The sequence below is a fragment of the Chelmon rostratus genome, chromosome 20 (assembly GCF_017976325.1).
Source record: "Chelmon rostratus isolate fCheRos1 chromosome 20, fCheRos1.pri, whole genome shotgun sequence".
NCBI classification, from domain to species: domain Eukaryota; kingdom Metazoa; phylum Chordata; class Actinopteri; order Chaetodontiformes; family Chaetodontidae; genus Chelmon; species Chelmon rostratus.
In genome coordinates this window covers 1,806,372-1,827,566 of record NC_055677.1, presented here as the reverse complement: position 1 = coordinate 1,827,566, position 21,195 = coordinate 1,806,372, and the positions used below count along the sequence as shown (strand labels likewise).

The 21,195-nt window shown below is 44.8% G+C and overlaps 2 protein-coding genes across 2 annotated transcripts in view; both read right to left on the bottom strand.

The window, feature by feature from the left end:
• Positions 1–21,195, bottom strand: part of LOC121623657 (ribonuclease inhibitor-like) — a gene marked incomplete at its 5' end in the record, with an annotated part of 44,485 nt that overhangs the window by 12,736 nt on the left and 10,554 nt on the right. The window contains one exon of the mRNA XM_041961022.1: positions 2,122–2,295. Coding sequence (XP_041816956.1) covers positions 2,122–2,295 — 174 coding nt within the window. The remainder of the gene's footprint in view (positions 1–2,121; positions 2,296–21,195) is intronic.
• On the bottom strand, positions 3,695–19,982 carry LOC121623627 (protein NLRC3-like). Its single transcript, XM_041960975.1, has 5 exons — positions 18,831–19,982; positions 18,513–18,653; positions 13,786–13,905; positions 12,884–13,119; positions 3,695–5,553 (listed from the first exon to the last, which is right to left on the bottom strand). Exons 2-5 carry the CDS (start codon positions 18,632–18,634, stop codon positions 3,695–3,697), a joined length of 2,337 nt encoding a protein of 778 aa, XP_041816909.1. The 5' UTR covers positions 18,635–18,653; positions 18,831–19,982.

The following is a 21,195-nucleotide window of genomic DNA, read 5'->3' as shown; positions in this document are numbered from 1 at the left end:
AACCTGAGCCTGAGTCAGGAGAAAGTCCCGAGGCTGTGGAAGACGTCCTGCCTGGTTCCAGTCCCCAAGAAGCCGAGGCCATCTGACCCAGCTGACTACAGACCAGTTGCCCTCACATCCCATGTGATGAAAGTCCTGGAGAGATTGGTCCTAGCCCAGCTGAGTCCACAGATGAGGACATTCCTGGACCCCCTGCAGTTTGACTATCAGCCCCATTTAGGAGTCGATGACGCTGTCATTTGCCTGCTGCAACGAGCCCACATGCATCTTGATGGTGGAGGAGGCACTGTAAGAATCACATTCTTTGATTTCTCCAGTGCCTTCAACACCATTCAACCTCTGCTATTGGGTGAGAAGCTGCGGGGGATGGGTGTCAACGACGCAGTGATCTCCTGGATTACTGACTACTTGACAGGCCGGCCACAGTTTGTCCGTCTGGGCAGCGGGCTGTCTGATGTGGTGGTCAGTGATACAGGAGCTCCACAGGGGACTGTGCTTTCTCCCTTCCTCTTCACCTTATACACCACTGACTTTAAATACAACTCTGAGTCATGTCACCTGCAGAAGTTCTCTGATGACTCAGCTGTTGTCGGGTGTATAAGAGAGGGAGAGGAGGGGGAGTACAGGACACTGATAGACAACTTTGTCGAGTGGTCCAAACAGAACCACCTGAGGCTGAACATCAGCAAGACCAGAGAGATGGTGATCGACTTCAGGAGGAAGAAGACGCCTTCACAGCCACTACGGATCAAAGGGGAGGTGGTGGAGGAGGTGGAGGACTACAAATACCTCGGAGTGGTGATCGACAACAGACTGGACTGGAAACCCAACACAGAGACTGTGTACAAGAAGGGGATGAGCAGACTCTACTTCCTGAGGAAACTGAGATCCTTCAACGTGTGCAGCAAAATGTTGGAGATCTTCTACCAGTCTGTTGTTGCCAGCGCCATCTTCTTTGCTGTTGTTTGTTGGGGCAGCAGCATCAGAGCCAGCGACACCAACAGACTTGATAAGATCATCAAGAAGGCTGGCTCTGTTCTTGGACTCAGACTTGAGTCGTTTGAGACTGTGGTGGAGAGGAGGACGCTGAATAAACTGCTATCCATCATGGACAATGATCAGCAGCCTCTCCATCACACAGTGGACAGACAGCGGAGCACCTTCTCCCACAGGCTGCTGCAGCTCCGCTGTCGAAGGGACAGATACAGGAAATCTTTCCTGCCACATGTCATTACACTGTACAATAACAGCTGAAGATAATAATAATAATACAATACTTCTTACCACGACTGTTTGCTTTTGATATTTTATTATTATGTATATAATTTTTTACTGCTTGCTATTTCGATATTTTATTATATATAGTTTGTTCTTACAGTCACGGTACACTTTATTTTCACTGCCATTTGCATTTGATATTCCTTTTGTGCAATACTTTTACTACTGTTTACTATTTGGCTATTTTATTATTTTGTTATGTATATAACCTTTTTACTGCTCGCTATTTTTATATTTTTATTATGTATAGTTTGTTCTTTATAGCCTTATTTTCACTTATTTCACTGTGTGTAATGCTGCTGCTGCACTGCAATTTCCCAGCTTGGGATAAATAAAGTATATCTATCTATCTATCTATCTATCTATAACTGGATCAAATGTGCACTGAGCAAAGTGAGACGGATCTTCTCGTCATCTTAAATGTGTCCTGCTGGCTTCTTGTATTAATAAAGTTTATTATTTATGCTCCTGTTTACTGGTTGAGTCAGAACACAAAGTGACGACTTTTTCTGAATGGAAGCATCACGATATGTTGAAGTGTCACCTGTCGCTGGTGACAGATCAGACACGATACTTCAAACACCTGCGTTAGGAAATGTGCTTCACACAGTGTGTGTGTGTGTGTGTGTGTGTGTGTGTGTCATTCATAAAACCAACACAAATTAAGTCTAGACTGAACTCTGAGTCAAACTGTTCAGACTGTTAAACTTTGAAAAAGAGCTGTTGTGATTTGTGCTCAGACAAACCAAGAAAACAAGAGAACTGAAGAAAACTTAAAACTCCTGGAATGGATTTACATTTGGCCGATAAACACTGGACAAGAACAAAAAAACAAGAACTGACCTCAGAGTCTCCAGTCTACAGTTTGGACTCTCCAGTCCAGCAGACAGCAACTTCACTCCTGAATCCTGCAGCTTGGTGTAGCTCAGGTCCAGCTCTCTCAGATGGGAGGGGTTGGACTTCAGAGCTGAGGCCACGACTTCACAGTGAGTCTCTGAGAGTCCACAGCCTGAAAGTCTGTGATGACAGAGAATATAAACTGAACATGCTGTCGGTTGGTCAGCCTCAGCTGCTCAGCCATTGATCACCAGGTTTGTGGTTTGAAGCTCCTCTTGTCCACATGTCAAACTTTCCTTGAGCAACATATTGAAGCACAAATTTCAGCTTCAGACAAAATGTCTCTAATGTAAAAATGTGTCATATTTTGATGAACAGGCTGCTGTGATTTGTGTTTGTTGAACTTTATTAACTGCAGTCACATGTATTTACCTTAGTCATGTGTCTGTGTATTTTGTGAATCTTTGTTACATCTTGTGTCTCTCCATCTGCTTTTCATCTGCCATGAAATTAATTTAATGACTCCTATTTGATTAATATCAGACAACCCCGATTCAAAAGGTCTGAACTCCGTGAGAAACATCAATAAAACCAGAATCAATCATTTCCAATCAAACTGATTCCTGACAGCAGTTTCCTGAAGTGTTCCTGAGTCCAGGTATTAATCTCTTTATCCAATCCTGTCGCTCCATCCTCGCTGTGAACCACTGAGCCTTTCAATCATGATACTATCACCTGTTACCAATCAACCTGTTTACCTGTGGAATGATCCAAACAGGTGTTTTTGGAGCGTTCCACATCTTTCCCAGTCTTTAGTTGCTCCTGTCACAACTGGATTGAAACGTGTTGCTGCATCAGATTCAGAATCAGCAGATATTTACAGAAATCAATGAACTGATGAGCTCAGACAGTAAATATATTGACTTTGTGCTGTTTTCAGGTGAGTTTCTGTCAGAAAGGATCAGCATTCTGTTCATGTTTCACACAGCGTATCAACATTTTTGTTGTAATAATGACTAAAGATTGTATTGTTATAATTTTCTGGGTCATAGTTGTATCAAGTGGAGTTCAGCTGGCTGCAGTGAATGTTTTGGAACAAAGACTATAACTGAGCTGGTTGATGATGGAGATCCTCCACTGAACTGAACCTGCTGAGCTCTCCTTCACTGGCAGAATGAACCTGGAGGCGTCCCAGGAGCTGACTGTGTCATGAGCTGCTGTCTGAGTTAATCAGGAGCTCCATACACAAAGACTGTGGCTGCTAATTCAGTCAAAATCACAGTGGAAACGTGTGCTGCTGTTTTCTCTGCATATCTAACCTCTACAGTGACTGTTGTGAGAAACAAGTTCATTGGTTTGAACATTAAATATCTTGTCTTTATATTTAATTAAAATAAAAATAAAAAATAATTTGCAGATCACTGCATTCTGTTTTATTTACGTTTTATAAAGTGTTCTGGCTTTTTTGGAATCAGGGTTAAACTCTTATAGTGTGAAGTTATGTGTGTAAAGTGTGTATCTTTAACACTGATGGCTTCAGCTTTACGTTTCTGAACAGTGTTGATAATCACATCTGGACTTACACAGCCTTTCTACATTTCCTCACAGCTGGAATCAGTCTCCATCGTCCCTCCTCTGATGTGTTGTACTTCTTCAGGTCCAACTCATCCAGAACCTCCTCTGACAGCTGCAGCATGTAGGCCAGAGCTGAGCACTGGAACACAGAGAGTTTCTTCTTTGATCTGTTGTCTGACTTCAGGAACTCTTGGATCTCCTGATGTACTGAGCGGTCGTTCATCTCCATCAGACAGTGGAAGATGTTGATGCTTCTGTCAGGAGAGATATCATCACTGTTCATCTCCTTCAGGTTGTTGATGGCTCTCTGGATGATTTCTGACTTGTTTTTTCTTTGACCCAGCAGGCCTCCTAAGAGTCTCTGGTTGGACTTCAGAGAGAGGCCATGAAGGAAGCGAACAAACAGGTCCAGGTGGCCATTTTTACTTTCAAGAGATTTCTCCATGTTGCTCCTCAGAAAGACATCCAGGGATGGGTGGTGGCTAACAATGTTTCGAAAATATTTAATGTTCTTCAAAAAACAACTTGGCTTTGAGTCGATGGGTTTCCAGTCTTTAAGGAAACCCTCCAGTACCGCTGTGTTCCTGCTGGTGTAACAGTGGAACATGTAGACTGCAGCCAGAAACTCCTGAATGCTCAGATGAACAAAGCAGTAAACTGTTTTCTGGAAGATCACACACTCTCTTTTGAAGATCTCTGTACAAACTCCAGAGTACACAGAGGCCTCAGTGACATCAAGACCACACTGCTCCAGGTCTTCTTGGTAGAACATGATGTTTCCTTTCTCCAGATGTTCGAACGCCAGCCTCCCCAGCTTCAGAAGAACTTCCCTGTCAGCCTCCATCAGCTCCTGTGGATTCGTCTCATGTCCCTCATCATACTTCTGCTTCTTCCTCTTTGTCTGAACCAGCAGGAAGTGGGAGTACATGTCAGTCAGGGTCTTGGGCAGCTCTTCTCTCTGGTCTAAAGTCAACATGTGAACCAGAACTGTAGCAGTGATCCAGCAGAAGACTGGGATTTGACACATGATGTGGAGGCTCCTGGACGTCTTGATGTGTGAGATGATTCTGCTGGACAGATCTTCATCACTGAATCTCCTCTTGAAGTACTCCTCCTTCTGGGCATCAGTGAAGCCTCGTACTTCTGTTACCCTGTCAACACATGTAGGAGGGATCTGATTGGCCGCCGCGGGTCTGGAAGTTATCCAGACGAGAGCCGAGGGAAGCAGATTCCCCTTGATGAGGTTTGTCAACAGCACGTTGACTGATGACTTCTGCGAGACATCAGACAAAACCTCATTGTTGTGGAAATCCAGTGAAAGTCTGCTTTCATCCAGGCCGTCAAAGATGAACAAAAGCTTACAGACAGCGAGCTTCTCTGCTGTCACCTTCTTTAATGTTGGATGGAAAACATGGAGCAGCGTCAGAAGACTGTACTGCTCATCTTTGATCAAGTTCAGCTCCCTGAACGAAAGCAGAACCACCAGGCTGACGTCTTGGTTTTCCAAGCCCTCTGCCCAGTCCAGACTGAACTTCTGCACTGAGAAGGTTTTTCCAACGCCAGCGACGCCGTTCGTCAGAACGACTCTGATGTGTCTCCGCTGGTCAGGTAAGGCTTTAAAGATGTCCTGGCACTTGATTGGAGTCTCATGGAGGGTCTCCATCTTGGAAGTTGTCTCAAGCTGCCTCACCTCATGTTGGGTATTAACCTCTTCACTCTGTCCCTCTGTGATGTAGAGCTCAGTGTAGATCCTGTTGAGGAGGGTTCCACTTCCTGGTTCATCACTTCCTTCAGTTACACATTCACATCTCCTCCTCAGACTGATCTTATATTCATCTAAAACTTCCTGAAGATCACCAGTCACTAAAAAAAGAGAGAAAAATTTGAGAAAACAAAGAAAATCTGACAATCTGAAGATTGTTTTCATTATCAATAAAAAAAGCAATACAAGAATATATGAAGAAGTAAAGGTTCATGAGTACAGTTTCTCTCCCTCGGCAGCGCTTCATCTAAACAGCTCACTGTGGCTGTTCCTTCCTCCCACCAAAATCTAAAATGCATCTACTGAACTAATAAAAAAATACACTGCATTTTATACAGCTGCTTCATCGTGAAAGCCTCCCACTGGTTTGCCAGTGGAAAACTTAAACATGAAGCAGCAGCAGGAAATGTGTTTACATTAGAAGCAAATGAACAAAGCTCCAATATGATTATAGGAACAGGAAACAGTAAAAAAGGCTGATACCTGAACATTCAAACAGGAGCGCAGGAGTGAGTAAACTCCAAACCACAGACATTTAGTTAGATAAAAACATTTCTGACGGATACAAAGTACAAGCTTCATTTATTTGTCATTCAACAGCACAGGAGCTAACAGAGCTAATGCTAATGGAGCTAACAGCGCTAATAGAGCTAATGGCGCTAATGCTAACAGAGCTGATGGTGCTAACAGAGCTAACAGTGCTAACATTTCTAATAGAGCTAGCAGAGCTAATGGCGCTAATGCTAACAGAGCTAATAGAGCTAACAGCGTTGTGTCTGTCTATGTATGAGGCTGTTTGTGTGTATTTAACTGTATTTGTGTGTGACTGCGTATGTGTGTGTCTTCGTCTGTTTTTGTGTGTGTGTCTGCTTGAACTACACATTTATCAAATTGTCCCAAGTATTTTGAACAAGCAGCCCAACCAGTTCCAACATGGAGATGTGTCTGGTATATGTGTGTCTGAATGTGTATGTGTGTGTGCGTGTGTAACTTCTGCCCCACCTGCTGATAATTACCTCTCTAGCTCTCCCACTTTTGACCTGTTCCTGAACAGCTACTTTTTTGCTGTTGGTTTCTTCCGAACAACTTGTGATTGTGACAAAACCGTAGCTGCTATCAAAAAAACGATTACACTGTGAGATGCGGACAAGTCTGGGCCAGATGTACGTGTGTTTTATGTCCAGATATTCTTTAGAAAAATGACTAGAGGGTTGATTTAAACAGACACACTCCGGCAGGCTGCGACTCAGAAAACAGGAGATTGTATGGGTTTAAATGGAGCAGCAGACCAGGGCAGCTGGTGCAAGATCCCTCTTTATTTAAATTTGGTGGGGGCTAACCCTTTAAAATTGAACTTTGACGAGAGAAGAAAGGTTTGTCTACAAAAAGATCCAAAAATTATGTGTCTCCTATTCACTGTTTGGATTTTATGGCAGTTTTAGAAAATAATTTCAGGCAATTTCTCACTGGCTCTTTCACTCTAATTGATGAGGTCATCCACTCTAGGGGGAAAAATTCTGAGCATTTTTTGAGAAACTTGATGGTCTTCAGACGGTCATAGCTCGAAAACCGTAAGAGATATCAAAAAATGTGCCGAGGTTCATTTTGAGCAAGCAGTGGACAATTGAAAAAGGCTGAAATTTGAGGAAATTTCCCATTCATTTCTTATGGTAAGTTCTTCACAGTTTTTTGCGCATAACTTTGCGAATTATTGACTCTGGTACTCGCCTACTATGCTGCCAATGGCTCAGGCTCATCCTACATCCAGCACATGTTCAGACCACACAGCCCAGTCCGCCTGTATAAAACTACCTGCTAGAGGATGACCGACGTCTCAGCACAGCAACTCGTTCAATTTTGTGAAAGGCTTGTTTAATCAAGAAAAAGGAGGGCAACTTAAGGCAACGAAATCAGAGATTGAACAAAGTATTCCAAGAGCATGGTGCAGGGCAGGAGTTGTCTTCATCCCTAAGGAGAAGAAGTCATCGGACCTTAGCCAGTTTCGGATGATTTCTCTCCTAAATGTTGAGGGAATGATTTTCTTTAGTATCGTAGCACAGAGGCTGGCTAATTACTTAGAAAGGAATGGTATGATAGATACGATGATACGAAAAGCAGGGATACCAGGATTTGCGGGATGCTTAGAGCATACTGGCATGATTTGGCATCAGATTCAGACAGCTAAGAGAGAGAAAAGAGACTTGAATGTTGTATTTTTAGATCTGGCTAATGCGTTTGGGTCAGTACCACATAGCCTTATTTGGAGTTCCTTTCACTACTCTAAAGTGCCGGAGATAGTTGTTAACTTGGTGAAAGCATATTTCCAAGACATCAGACTGTGTGTGCAAGTATCGCAGAGCTCACAACAGGCTGGCAAAGATTAGAGGTTGGTATTATGGCAGGATGTACAGTTTCCCCGCTAGCTTTCACAATGGCTATGGAGGTAATTATTAGGGCTTCCAAGTGGGTCGTAGATGGGGAGAGACGGCAGAATGGAATGCGTCTTCCACCAATTAGGGCTTATATGGATGATATGACACTGCTAACTTCAACAGTGCCATGTACAAGGAGGTTGTTAGATAAAGTCAATCAGAATCTCAAGTGGGCTTGTATGAAGATTAAGCCTAGTAAGTCAAGAAGTATTTCAATATACAGAGGGAAAGTAAGTGATAGGAAGTTTGCTATAGATCAGGCATGGGCAAACTACGGCCTGAGGGCCATATGCGGCCCGTTACAAAATTTAATCCGGCCCGCCGAACTTGAACAAATTATATCAATAAACCTTGTAAATGTTTTATTTTCCCTGCAATTCTGGCTTTTTCCCAATAGATGGCGCACTCTAGATAAATTGAGCTTTGTTGAGGTGAAGCGTATTACTCCACGTTTGCGCTTTACTCTTCGACCCTCAGCCCTTCTGTAAAGATGAGCGGAGCTAAGAATGTCCAGTTTTTAATAAGGAGTGGACAACTAAATATTTTTGACTGAACACCGATCAGGCGGTGTTTAAAGACTATGATACAGCAAGAAAACTGACTCCAGACTTTGATGCGCTGGATAAAAAGGGAGACCAACAACACTGTTCCCACTGAAATTAAAAGTACGTTTCTCCGTTGTGTTATGTAAAAAATGCATTTGAAACTAATTTGTTCTGTCTGTTAAGGGATGCACATATGTGGTGCTCAGGTGCACGTACGTTCTCAAAACCAAGTGCGCAAATGCAGCGCGATCAAATATAACGCGCTCCACATACTGGCGCGTTGTCACTGTTCCGTCCTCGCGCTGCTCGTTGTTGAGTTTTGGCATTAGGGATGATTGAATAGAAGGAGAGGACAAGTAGACCTGCATCTCCTACCGTTTTTTAAATGAAGACAGTCAGGAGGAGACTGATGATGATAATATCCTTAAGGATAACACAACTTTCAGTGCTTTAAAATAATAAAAAGAGTCATTTCAATAAATAGCTCAGTTCTGTGGGACTTCAAAGACAGATATTTAGTTGTAATGCTTTTGTTTATTTTCAATTGAAATTAAAGCACATGTGTTCTACATATCTCATGATATTTTATTTTCTCTTATGAGGTGGATTACCAAAACACTCCATCCATCTGCTCCTGGTCCGGCCCCCCAGTCAAATTTTAGAACCCTTTGTGGCCCACAAGTGAAAAAGTTTGCCCACCCCTGCTATAGATGGTGAGGAAATCCCAACAATTAGGGAGAAATCAGTCAAGAGTCTAGGACGGTGGTACAATGTGGACCTGAATGATGTTGAACAGGTTGTGCAATTTAGAAAGGATGTTGCAGAAGGGCTGGAGAGAATAGATAAATCAGGGCTCCCAGGAAAACTGAGGTTGTGGTGCTTGCAGTTTGGCTTGTATCCTAGGTTAATGTGGCCAATGTCAGTATATGAAGTCCCATTATCTGTAGCAGAGAGAATGGAAAGGCTAGTTAGCTCTTATATTAGAAAATGGTTGGGTGCTCCCAGGTGCTAAAGCAATGTAGCTTTGTATGGGAAAGGAATGCTTCAGCTGCAGTAACCAGTCTAACAGAGGAGTTTAAATGCACTAAGGTTAGGACAGAACTTTTATTATCTGGGAGTAAGGACATGTTAGTTAGCAATGTGGTTCCGAACCCTTCTGGGGGGAGGAAATGGAACCCAGGGGCAGCAGTGCAGGAGGCAGAGGCAGCTCTTAGGCATGCAGAAATAGTAGGAAATGTTCAATTTGGCCGGGGAGGCTTGGGGCTTGGCCCAGGCAAACCAGTGTGGAATAAAGCAGGTCTAAAGGAGAAAAGAAAGCTTGTAGTGGAACAGGTGCGTAGGCAGGAGGAGTTGTTAAGGGGGGCAAAAGCAGTTGCCAACCCCGCAGAACCTAAGTCTCTGGGTACAGGGCGATCAATCGTGCCCACTCTGCTCAGGTACAGCAAGCTTAAAACACATTTTGTCAGGTTGTAGAATTAGCTTATCACAAGGCCGGTATACATGGCGGCATAATCAGGTGCTGAGAAGCTTAGCCGCAGGCACTGAAGAGAGAAGGAAACAGGTGAATTCTGGAAGTTCTAGAAAGGAGAGGTTAGGTGTGCAGTTTGTTCGAGAGGGGGAGAAAAATAGAGCTGCTAAGTCAGGGAGAAGGCAGGTAGGTGGCTGCCTGGTAGGGGCTGATGATTGGCAAATGCAGGTCGACTTGGGAGGAAAGCTAGTTGTGCCCCAGGAAATAGTTTATAGTAATCTGAGGCCGGACATTGTCTTATGGCCCATGAGTAAAAAGACTGTGTGTTTTATTGAGTTAACAGTCCCTTGGGAAAGTTCAGTGGAGGCAGCTTATGAAAGGAAGAAGACTAAGTATGCAGATTTAAAGACAGAATCTGAGTAGAGGGGATGGAAGACCAGGGTCTGTCCGGTTGAAGTGGGGTGTAGAGGTTTTGTTGCAGGGTCAGCTGTTTCACTGTTGAGGGAGCTGGGAGTGCAAGGGCAAAATTTAAGGAAGACAGTGAGGGAGATGTCAGATGAGGCTGCTAGGTCTAGTCAGTCGATATGGATCAGGAGAAATAATAGTAGTTGGGGGGTGAAATAGGGGCGGTGGGGGGGGGGGGGGGGCAGAGGACATGCATGCCTAATCCGGCAGGAGAAGAGGTTAAAGTCTGAACAAGACACCTCTGCTCTGCTTTCCCCGCCCCATCTTCTCGCTCTCCCAATAGGAAGAGATCCAGTAAGAGGAAGTTTAGAAAAGGTGGGGGTGTGCCCAGCTAGAGTCTCTCTTTGGGACCATGTGGCCTGTTCAGGTGAGTTTGCGTTGTAAGATACAGAGTTGGCTTGTTTTGTTCTTTTTTGGTTGTTTTCCTGTTTTGTTTGCTTCTTGAAGGAAATGTTAGAAGAGGCTGTTAAATCTAGTCTGTGGTTTAGGCCTCCACCTTCAGCACCCTCTAAACTTTCTACCCCCTACCCGAACAAGGGTCTGTATCCGATCCCTGCTTTCATCGTTGACTCTACCTCTTTACTTTCTACCCCCTACCCGAACCAGGGTTTGTATTCCCACCCCGCTTTTATTGGTGCAGTTGGTGAGAGGCAGGGGTAGATGATGGTAGTGCGGCAGTTGGCAGTTACATGTGACATCTAGGCCTGTAGTAGCATTGTAGCAGCTAACAATAGCTAAAGCGGTGGTAGTATGATAGTATCTTAGCAGTTAGTATTGGCATCTAGCAGTTAACAATAAAGTATAGGTGAATCTAGCTGTATTGTCTTCTTCTGTTCCTCTTAGTAGATAGCGGGTAGCATTTAGCATTAGCATTAGCTAAATGGTGGCATCGGAACTGTATTGTCTTCTTCTATTCTTCTTAGCGGTTAGCATTAGCATTAGCTAAATGGTAGCATTAGTACTGGCCACTACCTGGAACATCTCTGGGTCAGTTGAACGTGGCAGTGCTGTTTGGATTGTGTAGGAGCAGTGTGAACTGGCAATAGGGGGGGTGACTCTGGGATGCCGGAGTTCACCGCCTAGCCTCCTGGAGGTGTCGTGGGACTAAGTAGGCGAAACACCGTTGAAGGGAGGTTTCCACCTGATGACCCCAGAGACGTGTTAGGAATCACTGCTCTTTGGCAGGTATAGAGGCAGATTAGGGCTCCAAGGTTCTTCACTGAGAATGAATCCTCTTTTTGAGCACAAGTATCTTGTGTTTAAATTAACTTAAGTGGTAGACTTTACCATGTGGACAGTTACTCCACCCACTCAGCTGCTCCACTATTCAGTCTTTGTTATCAGTATCTTCTGTTCCAACAGTGTGCGTCTCTGACAATGTGAGTTATCATCAATAATACCTGACTTTATGCTTCATGGTGCTTTAATACTGTCCAGACTGCAGCGTTTACAAGCTCATGTGGTAACTGAGGGAATTTTTCTTCATTAGGCCTGAAAGGTAATATGACAAACTCTCTGTCTCACTGGGATGGCTGTGCTGTGCAGCTGATACAGTCGGACTGTCTCTGTCTCCAAGGACACCAAGACCAAGAGACTCACCTGAGATTCAACAGACAGACTTTCTCCTCTCAGAATGTGACCTGACACCTTCAGCTAACCCACCCTTCAGAGTCGGGGTGGAGATCGACCGAGTGATTCTGCTGCACTGCTACACCTCATTCTCCTCCACTGAGCTCCATATTTGACTGACTGACTGTGGTTTCTCAGTTGAGATTGTGTGAATTTGTCACTTTTCTAAGAAAAAGGCAATGAATCATTTAACTCAGCAGCAAATCGAAGCAACTCCCAGCAGTCTAATCTGGTCACCGTCTACTTGTTGAAGTGAGAACCATATTAGTGTTTCACTGAAGCCTCTTTCACACTGGACAAAAACCCACTAAGAGCCACGAACATCTGGCTTTGTCTTCAGTGTGAAAGGGTTCAATCAGCATCCATTCCCAGTTCAAACGACTCTGCAGTCGTTGGGTGTATTTATGGGCTCCGGCTCCGATCGGCAGCGGTGGAAACGTGACGCCCAGGTGGACGATCACTTTTGCTGCTTTTCTGATGCGATGATGATGAAGCTCCAGACATTAGCATGTAAATATTGCCTGACATCAGACACAACTGGCAACTGGTGGCACTCCATTTCTATCTCATCATCATCATCATCATCTCAGGAAAGATTTTGAAGAAACCACCATGTGTTTCCAGTTCATTCCTGACTCTGAATGCACGTTTACCTGCGTTTACAAACCCTGCATACACCTGATCACTTTGGTGTGAAAGTGGTCCAATGTTCAAGCCGTCAGCCTGAAAACTCAGAAACTAAATGTAGCACTTGGAGCAGTTCAGCGTATTTGATGAAGATGATGTTCTCACATGTTTCTTGCAGTTTTTGTGTTGAATGCTCTCATTGTAAAATAAATGTCATGAATTGTAGAAGGTCACAGTTTCAACATGTGTGGATGGACAGTCTTACTTTGCACAGTACAGGTCTGACTGGCTGTCTGCAGTCCAGCTCTCGTTCTGGATCTGTCTCCACACCGGGGACAGGAGGAGTCTCCTGATGAAGCAGACTGGTCCCAGTATGAGGTGATGCACTGTCTGCAGAACCAGTGTCCACAGCTGGTAGAGACTGGATCCCTCAGGACGTCCTGACACAAAACACAGCAGGACGGCTGCTCCTCCACAGAAACATGACTCCTCTTCCTCTCTCTGAAAGACATTTCTTTATAACTAAACTCAATCACTGATGGTTGTTGAAAATATGAAGATTTGTGCGACGCTGTGTTAGTTCACTTTAAACTGACATTAGAAGTGTCTCTTTCTCGTGCACTGATGACTTTTACACAAGTTCTGTCCATGGATGTTTGTTCCTGACCTTTAGGAACAATATCTGATGGAGAGAGTCTGAACTCAAAGGTTCACTTACTAATGATTCAAAGTGTTGATCACGGTGAGCAAAGCTCTTCTACAAATCACTTTTTATCATATGTTGTACAATTATGACACAAAGTGATTCAACATGCATCTGGTCATAACAGCTGATCTGATGAAGAGTCAAACCAATAAATGATTCTCAGATCAAATATGAGAAAGTGAATTTCACATGTGAAGCAGATTCTTTCACATTCTGAATCGTTGCAAATGTTCACAGCAGCTTCAATGTGAGGGCAGAAATATATGAATGTTCCTGAGGTGTAAATGTTGAAATGAAGCTTCTCAACAGTTTTACTGCAGAAATAAAATAAGGTCGATCTGAGTTTGAAACACTTTCTGCACCAAAAGTTCTGCATCATGAATAGAAATCTAGATATTTTATCTTCATCCTCAATGCATCATCTCCCATCAGGTCAGTTTACAGTAAAAACAGAGTCTCACTTTGTGTCTGGGGGTCCAGGTTCTTGGCTGAAGTTCAGAGGTTCATCATTGGACCGGTCACTCTTCATAGACAGACAGCTGGATGCTGGAGACTCTGCTCTCTGTCTGCTGTACTGAACTCTGCAAACACCAACATGTTTTTATTTCTATCACATGAATCCTTGATCAATTCTCTGATGAAAACCATTTATGAAGCTCTAAAAACACAAACTGCTGCTCCTGTCCATAATGAGGACCTTTAAAAGTCTGCATTAGTCCTCTTAGATTAGATCAGAGCTTTTCTCTGTGACTGACAGCTGTCACACATTCTAAGATGAAGATGCCTCCAATGATTTCTCTTCATGTCACAAAACAGGGGGCAGCCGTGGCCTAGAGGTTGGAGAAGCGGCTTGTGACCGATCGATTCCCCCACCGGACTGGCAGAGAAACTTAGGTGTGGTGGAGTATCTACTCCCCCCCTCCATTAGCCGGCTGATGTGCCCTTGAGCAAGGCACTCCATATGCTCCCCCGGACGCGTGATGCAGCAGCCCACTGCACCTGTGTGTCTCACTGCATGTTGCATGTGCATGTGTGTGTTTCAGTAAATCAGAGAATAATTAATAATAATAAAGTGAAAAAAACAAAAAACAAAACACGTTTGTTAAATTTAAAAACACATTTTTAGTAACATTTTTAATACAAAACCACAAAATGAAAACAATCAAAACAACTAGACAATTCTGGCGCCGCTGAAATTTTGACAGTGGCACGAGGGGGCTGCTGGTCTTATTAACTGAATCAATAAACATGAATGAATTGAATGGAAATGAACCATCTCTATTATCATCCAAAGTTTCCTTTTACTAACAGAGCTAACGGCGCTAACCGAGCTAACGGAGCTAATGCTAGCGGAGCTAACAGAGCTAACACTAACGGAGCTAACACACCTCAGCTGGCTCCTCTCAATGTGGAGGAGCAGCGGCTCTACTCTGAGCTCCTCCCGAGTGACAGAGCTCCTCACCCTATCACTAAGGGAGCGCCCCGCCACCCTGCGGAGGAAACTCATTTCAGCCGCTTGTATCCGAGATCTCGTTCTTTCGGTCATGACCCAAAGTTCATGACCATAAGTGAGGGTAGGAACGTAGATTGACAGGTAAATCGAGAGCTTTGCCTTTCGGCTCAGCTCCTTCTTCACCACGACAGACCGGTACAACGACTGCATTACTGCTGCTGCCGCACCGATCCACCTGTCAATCTCATGCTCCATCCTTCCCTCACTCGTGAACAAGACCTCAAGATACTTGAACTCCTCCACTTGAGGCAGGAGCTCTCTTCCAACCCAGAGGGGACAAGCCACCCTTTTCCGGTCGAGAACCATGGCCTCGGACTTGGAGGTGCTGATTCTCATCCCGGCCGCTTCCCACTCGGCTGCAAACCGCCCCAACACATGCTGGAGGTCCTGGTTTGAAGAAGCCAACAGGACAACATCATCCGCAAAAAGCAGAGATGAAATCCTGTGGTCCCCAAACCAGACTCCCTCCGGCCCTTGGCTGCGCCTAGAAATTCTGTCCATAAAAATAATGAACAGAACCGGTGACAAAGGGCAGCCCTGCCGGGGTCCAACATGCACTGGGAACAAGTGTGACTTACTGCCGGCAATGCGAACCAAGCTCCTGCTCCGGTCATACAGAGACCTTCTCCAAGTCCACAAAACACATGTGTACTGGTTGGGCAAATTCCCACGAACCCTCAAGCACCCTGCGTAGGGTGTAGAGCTGGTCCAGTGTTCCACGACCAGGACGAAAACCGCATTGTTCATCCGAAACCCGAGGTTTGACTATCGGCCGAATTCTCCTCTCCAGCACCCTGGAATAGACTTTACCAGGGAGGCTGAGAAGTGTGATCCCCCTGTAGTTGGAGCACAACCTCCGGTCCCCCTTTTTGAATAGAGGGTACACCACCCCGGTCTGCCAGTCCAGGGGCACTGTCCCCAACTGCCACGCTGGCAACCAAGACAGCCCGACAACATCCAGAGACTTGAGGTACTCAGGGCGGATCTCATCCACCCCTGGTGCCTTGCCGCCGAGGAGCTTCCGAACTACCTTGATGACCTCAGCCTGAGTGATGGATGAGCCAACCTCTGGGTCCCCAGCCCCTGTTTCCTCTACGGAAGGCATGGCAATGAGATTGAGGAGATCCTCAAAGTACTCTTTCCACTGCCTGACAATATCCCCAGTCGAGGTCAACAGCTCCCCACCTCCACTGTAAACAGTGTTGGCAGGGTACTGCTTCCTCCTTCTGAGGCACCGGACGGTTTGCCAGAATATCTTTGTGGCCGACCGATAGTCCTCCTCCCCGAACTTTTCCCATACCCGAGTTTTTGCTTCAACAACTGCCTGTGCCGCAGCACGCTTGGCCTGCCAGTACCCGTCAGCTGCCTCAGGAGTCCCACGAACCAACCACACTCGATAGGACTCCTTCTTCAGCTTGACGGCATCCCTTACTTCCGGTGTCCACCACCGGGTTCGGGGACTGCCGCCACGACAGGCACCAGAGACCTTACGGCCACAGCTCCGAACAGCTGCGTCAACAATGGAGGTGGAGAACATGGTCCATTCAGACTCAATGTCTCCAACCTCTCTCGGGATTTGGTCAAAGCTCTCCTGGAGGTGCGAGTTGAAACCCCTCTGACAGAGGGTTCCGCCAGACGTTCCCAACAGACCCTCACTACCCGTTTGGGCCTGCCAAGTCTGTCCAGCTTTCTCCTCTGCCAGCGGATCCAACTCAACACCAGGTGGTGATCAGTTGACAGCTCAGCCCCTCTCTTCACCTGAGTGTCCAAGACATATGGCCGAAGGTCAGATGACACGACCACAAAGTCGATCATTGACCTTCGGCCTAGAGTGTCCTGGTGCCACGTGCACTGATGGACACTCTTATGCTTGAACATGGTGTTCGCTATGGACAAACTGTGACGAGCACAGAAGTCCAATAACAGAACACCGCTCGGGTTCAGATCGGGGAGGCCGTTCCTCCCAATCACTCCCCTCCAGGTCGCTGCGTCACGTGAGCGTTGAAGTCCCCCAGTAGAACGACAGAGTCCCCAGTCAGAGCACTTTCCAGCACCCCTCCCACAGACTCCAAGAAGGGTGGGTACTACACCGAAACAACGGTGAGGCACCTGTCCCCAACCCGAAGTCGTAGGGCAGCAACCCTCTCATTCACCGGGGAAAACTCCAACACATGGCGGCTAAGGTGGGGAGCCATAAGCAAGCCCACACCAGCCCGCCGCCTCTCACCGCGGGCAACACCAGAGTAGAAGAGAGTCCAGCCTCTCTCAAGGAGTTGGGTTCCAGAACCCAGACTGTGCGTTGAGGTGAGCCCGACTATCTCTTGCCGGTACCGCTCAACCTCCCGCACTAGCTCGGGCTCCTTCCCCCCCAGCGAGGTGACATTCCATGTCCCCATTGCCAGATTCTGAGTCCAGGGATTGGGCCATCGGGGCCCCCGCCCACGACTGCTACCCAAATCCCACCGCATCGGCCCCTTCTGATCCCTCCTACGGGTGATGGGCCTACTGGAGGGTGGGCCCACATCACTCCTTCGGGCTTTGCCCAGCCAGGCCCCGTGGGCAAAGGCCCGGCCACCAGGCGCTCGCCTGCGAGCCCCAACCCCAGGCCTGGCTCCAGGGTGGGGCCCCAGTAATGCCAATTCGGGCGACGTAATGGTCCTTGTTCTATTTATTTTCATAGGGGCTGTGGAACCGCTTTTCGTCTGACCCATCACCTAGGACCTGTTTGCCTTGGGAGACCCTACCAGGGGCAATAAGCCCCAGACAACATAGCTCCTAGGATCATCTGAGTACTCAAACCCCTCCACCACAATAAGGTGGCGGTTCAAGGAAGGGCTTTGATCTTAATGGTTTTAATCATTCTCAGGCTGGTTGTCCTGAAGATGTGTGTGCAGGGCAGCTGGTGCAAGATCCCTCTTTATTTAAATTTGGTGGGGGCTAACCCTTTAAAATTGAACTTTGATGAAAGAAGAAAGGTTTGTCTACAAAAAGATCCAAAAATTATGTGTCTATTCACCGTTTGGATTCTACGGCAGTTTTAGAAAAAAATTTCAGGCGATTTCTCACTGGCTCTTTCACTCTAACTGATGATGTCATCCACTCTAGGGGGAGAGATTCTGAGCATTTTTGTGAGAAACTTTATGGTCTTCAGATGGTCATAGCTCGAAAACTGTAAGAGATATCAAAAAATGTGCCGAGGTTCATTTTGAGCCGACAAAATTATCTACGTTTAAAGTTTGAATGAAGTCTCTAGGAGAAAGTATGGCGTAGCAGCGGACAATTGAAAAAGGCTGAAATTTGAGGAAATTTCCCCATTCATTTCTTATGGGAAATTCTTCACAGTTTTTTGCGAATAACTTTGCGAATTATTGACGAAAGAGCTATAAAAGACATTCATTTTGATATATAGTTTGCGAGGGTTTTCTCAAAGCTGCGGGACTAGTTATGCGCCGAAATTCTGACGGAAGATGAAAAATGGGAAGAAAAATGCGTGGGATAACGTATGCTATGCTACGCTCGAGCCACTCGCCTCTATAGCTCTTTTAGCTATAGAGGCGAGTGGCTCTTGCGTTGCCTCGTGCCACTAATGAAATGTGAAAACAATTAAAAAAACATGGCGCTGACAGAAGTCACTGAAAGTGAGTCGTAGAAATGAGTTAATAGTGTTTCTCTCACTTTGTGTCTGAGGGTCCAGGTTCATGGCTGAAGTCTGGAGGACGACCTTTGGACCGGTCACTCTTCATAGACAGACAGCTGGATGCTGAAGACTCAGCTCTGTCCTCCTCTTCCTCCATCATCTTCTGATCTGAGGTCAGTCTGAGAGTAAAACAGTGACGCTGACGGTGAGCTCAGAACACAAGAATTAAGACACAAGACTAAGAGAACAGGAAGCAACACATACACAGTTTAACATTTGTGTCCTCTACAGTCCACAGGAAGGAAACTGACTCACACTTTAACAGTAAAGTCATGAAATGTTGGATTAACACTCACCTGCTTCAGCTTCACTTCTCCTCCGTCTGCTCTGTTCACTCAACATGGAGTCTGAACTCTTTGACTTTAGTTTCTCTTTCAGGATTCCCTCCCTGTTCTCATGAGCCTCGATCACCTGGATCAGTGTTGCTCCTCCCCTCGTCATTTACAGGAAGTCACCTCCCAGCCTACCTGTGTGTGTGTGTGTGTGTGTGTGTGTGTGTGTGTGTGTGCTGCTCACAGATCAGCTGTTTAACCTGATGTGTTCATGAACAGACTGAATTAAAATGGGTTTTGCTGTAATAATCATCAGTTTCCATTCCAGCTAAAGTGATTTAAAGTTGGCGCCACTGCAACAACTCATGTTTCTGAAAACTCAACTCTTTGCTCGGTGAATTTTATTGATGGTTCGGCATTAAAGGCTCAAACTGGAACTACTGGGACACTAAAATATACCAGAATATAGCTGTGCCCTGAATGCAACATGTTCCTGAACAAGCAGTTTTCTCTCCCAGCTGATGAACACAGTGAATTATGATTTGTTGTGTCATGTTATACTGATGTCTGTCTATGTGTAATGCTGCTGACACTGAGCCTTGTTACCAGGCTGGACTGAAAACTCATCTCACAGACTCAGCTCATGCACTCAGGACAGGAAAGAGAAGCTGGCCCACATTTGATTGTCAGCCTGAAGAAGTTCAGTCAGAGACTCATGAAAGATGAAGCTGCTGAATATTTAACTGACAAAGACAGAAAACTACAGGAACATCATCAGGAATTTCATGGATGATCATGAAAATGGATAATTAGGAGTAATTACGTGGCCAATCAGAAAGCTGATATTCATCTTTCAAATCCAAAAATGTGTGGAGGTGATAAATAAATTTAGATTCTCATGTTTATTTTTTCTAATACGACACTAATGATTTGAGGGCCGTCACCATGTCTAGAGTGAAAAAACTTCATAATTTATGAATATATTTAAAATAATTAATTTCTTAAAATGTGGACTAATTAACACCAGACCTGATCTCCTTCTTGATGAACATGTACACTAGGGTTGTATATCTCCACCACTGAGGCCGATTCGGTATGCATCTCGATGCGCTGACACCGATACGATACAGTTACGATACACTGAAGCTCCCGTCGATACAATGCGATACGATTCACTCCTGCTCACGATACGATGCGATTCAAAAATGATTTGATAACGATATGACTTAACTATAAAAGGATGTTTCGATATGATGTGATCATTCAATACAGTTAGTTGCAGTATGAGAGCGTAATAGTAACATCAGGTTTTTTACCTCAATAGCACAATTCTGCTTTACTCTCTGTATCAATTTGAGGGATGTATTTAATATTTGTTTTTTTATGGAGTAACCAATAAATCATATTTTAAAAAAGACATATTTCAGTAGACAGAGCATTCAGTTGTATTTATAATTAGCACTCCTAACTCCCAATTATGTTCTCTGTCTCTATAATTATACAAAATGTATAAAACTTCACAGTTAAACAGTTTCAGAAAGCACAGTATTAACCATGTGAATAGTGCAGATAACATGACCAGCAACACATACTACTGTCTGCCAGAATGATGTGCTTGTTTCAGTAAGTTGACTGATTTCTCACAAAGAATGAAAATCAAATAACAATGTTTTACAGAATCAAGTGTAAAAAAATAAAACTATAACTGGCAGCCAGTAACAGCTGCTGTAAACAATACTCTCACCAAGGGGCTCAAATAGAGGTATTTCTTTCCAAAGTGCAATGTCCATAGTGCTCCTGTGTATTAGGAGGAAAACGTATTGGTGTAATTTCTATAAGAAATTGAACAATAAATAACATTTCCTAACAAGTCTTTCTTAACTGCTCACAATGTAAGCAAAAAACATCAACTACTGGCAATCAAACAATGCCATTTACTGCAAACACCTCACTGATTTACCTCATATGGCTTAGTTTCAGGTTTTTCTTTAGAAATAACTTAACTTAATTAACTGGTCTACATGTTCTGGGAATAGCAAACTGCGCTGAGCAGTCACTATTTTTTTTTATTTTTATTCTGCTTGTATTTATCTTGTGTTATTTGTGTTTTACCCGCTCTGTAAAGTGTCCTTGAGTGTTCTGAAAGGCGCTTCCAAATAAAATGTATTATTATTATTATTATTATTATTATTATTACTATGTCACCGGCGGTACTGAACACTCGTTCAGAGGGAACGCTTGTTGCGTCGTGCTGCCGACGTACTTGATAGCCGAACTGCATTGTTTGCAAATTGCGTGCGTCTTGTCTAGCTGACCCCCTCGCTTAAAAAAACCCAAAGTATTGCCACACGTTTGATTAATGTGTCTTTTTTTGGTGCATTAAATATCT

Excerpts from the sequence above, each read along its gene's own strand:
- LOC121623627 (XM_041960975.1), bottom strand. The coding sequence starts at position 18,634 with ATGATGGAGGAAGAGGAGGACAGAGCTGAGTCTTCAGCATCCAGCTGT. Across the intron at positions 13,120-13,785 it reads CCTGGACCCCCAGACACAAA|AGAGAGGAAGAGGAGTCATG; the intron begins GTGAGACTCTGT and ends AATGTCTTTCAG. Across the intron at positions 5,554-12,883 it reads TCAGACCTGTACTGTGCAAA|TGACTGGTGATCTTCAGGAA; the intron begins GTAAGACTGTCC and ends CTCTTTTTTTAG.